At 65.2% G+C, this 8,246-nt stretch overlaps 2 protein-coding genes across 2 annotated transcripts; both read right to left on the bottom strand.

The window, feature by feature from the left end:
• Window positions 1–190: 190 nt before the first annotated feature.
• PDIA2 (protein disulfide isomerase family A member 2) lies at window positions 191–4,228 on the bottom strand. Its single transcript, XM_033236440.1, has 11 exons — window positions 3,927–4,228; window positions 2,720–2,926; window positions 2,361–2,494; window positions 2,142–2,279; window positions 1,957–2,073; window positions 1,704–1,829; window positions 1,399–1,596; window positions 928–1,048; window positions 666–847; window positions 456–566; window positions 191–333 (listed from the first exon to the last, which is right to left on the bottom strand). The coding sequence occupies exons 1-11, from the start codon at window positions 4,120–4,122 to the stop codon at window positions 289–291; spliced, it is 1,575 nt and encodes a 524-aa protein (XP_033092331.1). The 5' UTR covers window positions 4,123–4,228; the 3' UTR covers window positions 191–288.
• Window positions 4,229–4,277: 49 nt separating this feature from the next.
• On the bottom strand, window positions 4,278–7,610 carry ARHGDIG (Rho GDP dissociation inhibitor gamma). Its single transcript, XM_033236448.1, has 6 exons — window positions 6,438–7,610; window positions 5,352–5,531; window positions 5,165–5,248; window positions 4,901–4,977; window positions 4,743–4,806; window positions 4,278–4,653 (listed from the first exon to the last, which is right to left on the bottom strand). The coding sequence occupies exons 1-6, from the start codon at window positions 6,508–6,510 to the stop codon at window positions 4,454–4,456; spliced, it is 678 nt and encodes a 225-aa protein (XP_033092339.1). The 5' UTR covers window positions 6,511–7,610; the 3' UTR covers window positions 4,278–4,453.
• Between the last annotated feature and the right edge of the window lie 636 nt (window positions 7,611–8,246).

The raw sequence follows: 8,246 nt of genomic DNA on the forward strand, positions 1-8,246 counted from the left end.
GCCTGGCCTGGGTCTCCCAGCCTCGGTCCCTGTGGTAAAGGAGGTCATGCTGGCCTCCAGCAGGCATGGGGGCCTCCTGTGACTCAGAGACTGGCCAAGCTAGAGCATGAACGTGCTCTACCTTCCCAGGAGCCCGCGTCTGGGCAGAGCTGCATCAGGCCAGCCTTGCGGAGGGACCAGGCACACACAGTCCAGAACCAAGCTCTTTATTCACAATACACAGCTCCCTCCAGCACCCAAGGAGGTGCCTCCTGTCCAGCGGTGATGGGGGGAGTGACATGGGGGTAGCTACAGCTCCTCCTTGGACCCCACAGTGGAGTTGGCCCGTGGCTCCTAGAACGGGTCACAAGTGCAGCTCGAAGCTCTGCTCCCAGCCTACCCCTGCCCCCGCCCTGCCAGCCCTGTGTAAAGAGGATTTGTGCAGAGACCTGGAGCCCTGGCTTAGGGACACCCACCGGGAACGGGGCTGCCGGCTCCTCCGTGGGCTCCTCCGTGGGCACCGCGCCCCCGTTGTCCAGGAACTTGGACAAGGTCTCCAGGTCCCTGGTGCTTTTATATTCAATCACCTGAGGAGAGGCAGGAGGATCTGGAGGACATGCCAGGTCCAGGCCCACGCCCAGGAAGATGGCATCCCAGCTTCCTCCCCAGCCACCTGCCCCCCATACCTTCCGACCTGGCCCTGCTGGGAAGTACTTGAGGGTAGGGAAGCTGTGCACGGCGAAGGCGTCCAGCTCATTGGCCGTGGCATCCAGTTGAGCGATGATGATGTCCTCATGGTCTTGGTACTTCTCAGCTAGCGCCTCCCAGGCAGGCGCCATCTCCTTGCAGTGGGTGCACCATGGGGCATCTAGGACAGGGGCCGTTGAGCGCGGCCATCTGGGCACCCCCTGCCCAGCCCACACACCCCGTGCCTCCCTCAGCACTCACAGAACTTGACAAACACATTCTTGGTTTCATCAAAAGCCACCTGCTCAAAATTCTTGCCCACGAGGGTCTTCACTGGCCGCTGATCCCAGTCAGGGGGAACCTCCTGGCTCAGGAGATAGGGCTGGGGGAAACCAGGCCAGGCGCTTTGCCAGGGGTCTTCTGCAGGGCTCGGGGGGGTCTTCTGCAGGGCTCGGGGGGGTCTTCTGCAGGGCTCGGGGGGGTCTTCTGCAGGGCTCGGGGGGGTCTTCTGCAGGGCTCGGGGGAGGTCTTCTGCAGGGCTCGGGGGAGGTCTTCTGTGGGGCTCGGCGGGGAGGGAGGTCCTCTGCAGAGTTGGGGGCTCCTCTGCGGAGTTGGGGGCTCCTCTGTGGGGACCGCAGGGGCGGGGGCCTGAGAGCTGCTGTTCCCACCCCCTGCCGGGCCGGGAGGATGAGGTCAGGGTTCCCCTCCCTCTAGGAGCAGTCTGCAGCGGACCTTGACTTGGCTGTTGAGGACTGCATGGCAGAAAGCAGTGACGGAAGCTGCGGTGACAGGGCCCCCATCCACAGGCGCGTATTTTTTAGTGGTCTCAATGTTGATGAAGCGCAGGGTGGGGGCTGCCTCAGCCTTGAGGCCAAAGTACTGCAGCACATGCTCATTGTCAGCTGCCACGTCCACCACCACGAACAGCACCTGAGACCAGGAGTCCACACTGGCACCCGCCACTGTCCAGCTGCCCCTCCCCCCCGGACCCCAGTACCTGCCCCCATCCAGCTGCCCCTCCCCCCGGACCCCAGTACCTGCCCCCGGAAGCGGGGAGCTGCCTCCCCAAAGCCTGCTAGGAGCTCCCTGTGAGCAGCCAGGGTCTGGTTGACAAACAGCAGCAAGTGGTTGAGGATCCTGGCCGCGAAAATCTTGGGAGATGTCTACAGTAGGGAGGGTGCTCATGACTCCACAGGGCCCCCAGCCTAGGCACCCCCATCCCTGGACTCCTCCGCCCTGAGACTCCTCCACCCTGGGACACCCCCAGCCCAGGCACTGCAACCTACGTACCTGGCTGTTGAACTCCGTGACCAGGCGCATGCTGTGTGTGACCAGGAAGCGCGACAGATCCCCCAGGTCCAGGCCAAGCTCCTCATCCACTGGGAAGTCTGCCCGCCCCTCATCAAACTGGACAGCAGCAGATGGGTCAGTGGGCGCTGCAGCCGGACCCCAACCCACGCCGGGGCCTGACCTACCTTCTTGAAGAGAACCACGGTGTCCTTGGTGAGGCCGAACTGCTCAAAGAGCCGCGGCCGGTCCGTGAGGCCAAAGGTCATGTCCAGGGCGTCCCGGGCCAGGGCCAAGAAGGTGGCCACGTCCTCGTCCTGCAGGTCCTGAAGGGCCCGGCCCTGTGAGGCCACCAGGTCCCACAGTCACTGCCCCCATGGCCTAGCTCCCCACGCCCAGTGGCTCACCTGGAAGAAGCCGATGACCACCAGGTCCCGGCCATCGATCAGCGCCTGGGCGGCCGCCTCGTCCTCTAGCCACATGGCACTGGGCCCCACCCGCCGTCGCAGCCACTCGGCAATGCCCTCAGCCTCCCGTGGTCCTGCAGGGAGTCGCCCTCAGCCTCCCGTGGTCCTGCAGGGAGTCCCCCTCAGCCTCCCGTGGTCCTGCAGGGAGTCGCCCTCAGCCTCCCGTGGTCCTGCAGGGAGTCGCCCTCAGCCTCCCGTGGTCCTGCAGGGAGTCCCCCTCAGCCTCCCGTGGTCCTGCAGGGAGTCCCCCTCAGCCTGGGCCTGGCCACCACCCCCCCACGACCGGCCTGCCCGCGCACCTGTGTACTCCTCCGGGTGTGTGCGGTTCCCGTTTCGGAAGAACTTGAGCGTAGGGTACTCCGTCACACCAAACTCCTCAGCCAGCTCGGGCTGTGCAGGCCCGTCCACCTTGGACAGCGTGACCGCCGTTGAGTCGGCCGCGAGCAGGGCAGCTGCCTTGCTGTACTCGGGAGCCAGGGCCTTGCAGTGCCCACACCACGGGGCATCTGGGGGACGGGGCCGTGAGCGCCCCAGGCCACCACAACCCCAGGAGCACCCTCTCCACACCTGACAACCCAGCAGGGAACAAGCGTGCTCCTCCACTCTGCCCCGAGCCCCGGCCATGGCCACGCTGAGCGCCAGTGCCTCTTTGTGGCCCCCCAGGCTGCGGCACAGGGACCAGCAAGGCTTGGGGGGGGCGTGAAAGATCCCTCCCTACAGCCGGGCGCGGTGGTTCACACCTGTAATCCCAGCACTTTGGGAGGCAGAGGTGGGTGGATCACCTGAGGTCGGGAGTTTGAGACCAGCCTGGCCAACCTGGAGAAAACCCGTCTCTACTAAAAATACCAAAAAAATGAGCCAGGATTGGTTGCGTGCACCTGTAATCCCAGCTACACGGGAGGCTGAGGCAGGAGAATCGCTTGAACCTGGGAGGCAGAGGTTGCAGTGAGCCAAGATTGTGCCCTTGCACTCCAGCCTGGGCAACAAGAACGAAGCTCTGTCTCTAAAAAGGAAAAGACCCTCCCTTTCCTGCCCTGTAAGGCTGGGGCTCCCAGGCCCATGTGGCTGCCTGTGAAGACCTCCCAGGCAAGAACGGTCCCTATCTGTGTCAAGGGTTGTGGAAAGACCACAGAGCACATGCATCAGGGACCTCCGTGGGCCCCCAAAGCCCGAACACTCCTGGGCCTCTGCAGAGTCTGTGGGATGCCCCTGGCAGCTGGAGGAGTGGCCGGCAAGGTGGCGACTCTGGCACCATGGCCGCTGGCTGAGCAGGGAGGCACAGGTACTCTCATGTCCTGTGGGTACCCGCAGTACTACCACTGCTCCTGCCTGCCCCGACCGGACCCCCAGGACCCTCCTAGAGAGCTCCTGGGCACAGCGGGGGCAAGTGCCTGTGGGGAGGCCTCTCTTGGGCACATGCCCTGCATTTGCTGGCAAAGGGTGGGGCCCCCAGGTGGGCCCTGACAGTCTCCACCGGTCCCCAGCTCCACTGGCCCCAGCACTCACAGAACTCCACCAGCAGGGCAGGGTGCTCCCGCAGGGCCAGGCCCAGGGTGCGGCGGCTCAGCACCAAGATCCCATCCTCCTTGGGGATTTCCTCCTCTGGAGGCTCCTCTGAGGGGCTCTTGGGTCCCTGCTCCTGACCCCATAGGCACGAAGCCCTGAGCAGCAGCAGCAGTACAGGCAGAAACTGGCGGCTCATGGTGCTGCCAGGGCCCGTGGGGCAGGGGCAGATAAGGGGGCCAGAAGCCAAGCAGCGGCTGCCACGTGGCACACAAGCCTGGTTCCAGCAAAGATAAGGCCCATGCGGCCCCCAGCCCCCAGGGGAAGGGAGGCAGAAAGAGACAACACGCAGGGCACTGAGACAGGGCCACGTTTAATGGGACAGCTCAGGGGACAGCGCCAGGCCCAGGGGGTCCCGGGACAGAGCAGGGGCAGCAGGGGAGGGTCTGGTCACTCACAGGGGATGCTGGGGATGCTTGGGAGTCCCTGGGCAGCAGCTGAGGGAGGTGGGGGAGACAAGGACTGGGGGTTCAGTCCTTCCAGTCCTGGCAGATGCGGAGACCCCACTCCCAGGACAGGTGGTGCGTCCTGTCATCATCGGTGAAGAGGGACACGACCAGGTAGGGACCCCGCACCAGTGCACCCCTCGGCGCTTCCTCCACCGGAGTCACAAACTCATACTCCTGGGCGCTTGGGCCGTAGCTGCCCACCATGTAGACGGTCTTGTCCACTAGGGAGGGGGAGGGCATCAGGGCTGTCCTCTGTCCGCCCCCCACTTCCCACCCCCCGCCCTGTTCCCCCCTCACCCGCTGCCCTCACCGCGCAGGCCCCGGCGGTAGGTGTGATGCAGACACTTGAGGCCGCTGACAATCTCCCTGTGGACCTGGGAAAAGAGGCATTAGGAGTTCCCTCTGGGGGCCAGGCCTCTGCTTGTTGCCCCCATCCCCAACCCCTCTGCCCACTGCCCTGGCTCTCACCTTGAAGGTGATCTTCACTCTGTAATCAACACCTTCCTTCACGACAAACACCTGGTCCTTCAGAACAGCCAGGTCCCCTATTGGGGAAACTGTAGCTAGGGTCGGAAGGCCCCACAGGCTGAGACCTGCTCCAAGAGCCCCAACGTGGGGTGTGGTGACCATGAGGTCTGCGATTGTGATGGCCCAGGGCGTGGAACCCAAGGGTGCAGCAGTGTGCCTGGGAGGGCCCTACCTGCGTTCAGGGTGCAGCATCCTGCGAGTTACCTGTGAGATCCATGACGACGGGCCCTGGAGCCTGCTCCGACAAGAGTGTTAGCCTGGTCACCTGCACATTGGGCAGGCTTGGGTCTGAGGAGAAACTGGAAGTCTGCAGGATGCCCCCCCTCACCCCTGCTGGGCTTCCCACCAGCACCCCCAGACCCAGCTCTCCAAGCCCAGGCCCCTGCCATACCCACGGCCGGTGGCATGGGCCCCAGTAGCGCCCGCTTGTACTCGGCCAGGCTCCTGTCGTCCGGGTCCAGCTGCCGGATTTCCAAGAGGCTCTTCCTCCCTGGCGCCCGGTACTCGGGCACAGCCTCATCCAGCACCTCGTCCACTGCCGGTGGCCCACCCTCCTTGTCAGCCAGGAGGACTGGGGGTGGGGAGGGGCATGAGCAGTGGCCACTAGCAGACCCTGGCATTCCAGCATCAGGCTGGAGCCCCCTCTGGCCAGCTGTACCTCCCACTACCCAAAGGGACTCAAGGGGAAGCCTCTGGGAGAGGGCAGGCAGCCTGGGGAGGTGCCACACCGCACCCAGACCTTCAGGAGGGGCCCCCAGAGACCACCAGGCCTGCAGCTCCTCTGGCCCAGATGTCCACAAAGGCCCCTTCCCTGACTCGGAGACCAAAGCGTGGGGGAGTGAAGACTTCAAATGAGGGTAGCTCAGGGCCAGCGGCTACCTGCTGAAGTGCAGCGGCCCTCAGCAACCCCCACCCCTAGTAGCCCTCCAGGGCCCTCTACCATCCTGCTTTGGGCCGGGGTCTCTGAACACTTTCCCACAGTCTAGGAGTTCCTCCCCACGCTGCTGGGGGCTGGGAGCCGCTCTCTCCAAATCCCTGGGCTCAGGCTCTGCGCCGCCTTCCATGGTGCCCCGGGCTGGTGGTCTCCTGAAGCCCCTCTCCCTGGTGCCCTGGGCAGGGCTTTCTGAGTCCCTGCCCACTTCGCTCCAGTCTTCTCGGGAATCACACACGCCCTACGGAGCCTGAGCCCCAGCCCCACCCAGGGGAGAGGGGCTCCAGGCAGCGGTGCCCAGGGGGAGAGGGTCCCAGCCCCGCCGCTTCACCAGCGGACCGGTCAGCACCTGGCCCCCTTCCCCACAGGGGTGGAGCCGGGATGAAGTCCCCCACCCCTGCCAGACCCCGGCCGGGGGTCTGTGCCGCGAGATCCCCACGCGCGCCCCCAAAGTTGCCGCGGGGGAGGGGCTGCTCCCCGCCCGGGGCTGAGACCCAGCCGAGCCCCCCGCCCACTTGGCCGCCGGCCCCTGCCCGGCCCGCTCACCTCGGGCGCACAGCGCCAGCCGGAGCAGCTCCAGCAGCTGCGCCCCCAGCTCGCACGCGTCCAGGCCCAGCATGGTGGCGCGCGGCCCGGGCCGCCGAGGAGCCGCCGCCCGCCCCGCCGCCGCCCCACTCGGCGCTCAGCCCCGGCGCGACTGCGGTGAGCTCATCCCGGCCGGGAGCGCCCCCCGCGCCCAGCGCCGCGCCCGCGCCGCGCGCCCCCAGCCGCTCCGCGGACCCCGCGCAGCCCCGCAGAGACGCGCGTGTCGCCCGCACGGCGCCGGCACCCGGGTCGCCCCGCCGGCGCGCCAGGACCCCGCACGGAAGCTCCGGGACGCGGACGCACGCAGCCGCGCTCACGATCCCCGCCGCCCGCCCGGCCTGTGCCCGGCTCTGGCCCGCAGGGCTGCCCCACCCCCACGGCGCGGCGGGAGCCTGGCGGGGGTGGGGGGCTCCTGGGAAACCCTCTGCGGGGCGCCGGGGCGCAGGTGCGCCCCCATCCCCAGGGTCTCATTATCCGCGGCCACACCTGGGCCGAACCGTGCTCCCCCTTCCCCTCCCCCGCTCCCGACGGAGCTTCTGTCTGGGCCGAGGGGTACTCCTGGGGCCTGCCCAGCCTTGGGGTGAGGGGCTGGCCCAACACCCTACAGGTTCACGGTCATCAGTAGGGCGGGACCACAGTGGGCACGGGTCCCACACACACCAAGGTGCGTCTGGAGCCACAGAAGCAACAAGAGCCCCTCAAAGGCTTAGTGACCTGGCTGGGCTGTGTGAGTTCCCCAGAGGGGTGTCCCTGCAGGGCTCTTGGAAACCCAATTCCCGAACCCCCGTCCTGGGGGAGAGGACACTGACACGGGGCCGGAGTGCAGAGACCGGAGCACAGAGGGGGCTTCTGATATTGACACCTAAACTGAGACCTGTGGGTGGGTGGGATGGGACCAGGCAGGGGACAGGGGTGAGCAGGCCCTGGCTGGGACAGCTGAACCAAAGACCTGAGTCTGAATAAGGGAAAAGGGGTCGGAACACCAGCCTGAGTCCCTTTCTTAGACACCCCTGGCCCCCTATTCCTGGTTCCAGGGACACCAGAAATTAGACCCGCCCTTGCCAAGGAGCTCCTTGATTGAGCAGAAGACCACCTTGGGTGCTAGAGGGCATTGGGGTTTGGGTGGGGACTGTCTCCCTTGGCCCCCCACCTGCACACAAGCTTACCAGGACAGGATCCTATGAGCTTGGGCCCAGGCCCCTCTAGAGCCCCACCTCTGCGGACCCTTCGCTGTAGGCAGCAGGGGCTGTTAGGACGCTTGTCTCCAGGCTGCCAGCTCCAGCTCCTACAGCTTTTACTAGATAGAAGGTCTTGGAGATGAGTTGTCCAGGCTCTTGGTGGGTTGAACAAAGAATTAAACAAACACACAAAGTAACAAAAGAACAAGGAAACACAAAGCAACAAAAGAACTGAGTCACAAGAATGGAGGAAAGAGCACAGATTTATGGAAGGCAATTCACAGAATGGGAGTGGGCTCCAGCAAGTACCTCCAGAGCCTCCGTAATTAGGATTTTTTATCAAGCAAAGGAACCTGGCCACAGCCCTTGTGCCCTTTAGGGGCCTCCAATTGGCTACACCCGATGAAGGATTGGCCCGAGACCAATCAGAGGTGAAGTGGAAACTTCTGTCTCGTTATCACAGGAGCCAGGATGTGGCCTGTGTGCTGCCCAATCCTGCCTACAACTGGCTGCACCTGCTGTTCTGTTGCTTCTGCCCAACCCTTGGCTACCCTCATTCCCTATTCTGCCTCACAGCCACCATAGATGCCCA

Source organism: Trachypithecus francoisi, unplaced genomic scaffold (assembly GCF_009764315.1).
Source record: "Trachypithecus francoisi isolate TF-2019V2 unplaced genomic scaffold, Tfra_2.0 Lachesis_group15, whole genome shotgun sequence".
Lineage (NCBI taxonomy): Eukaryota > Metazoa > Chordata > Mammalia > Primates > Cercopithecidae > Trachypithecus > Trachypithecus francoisi.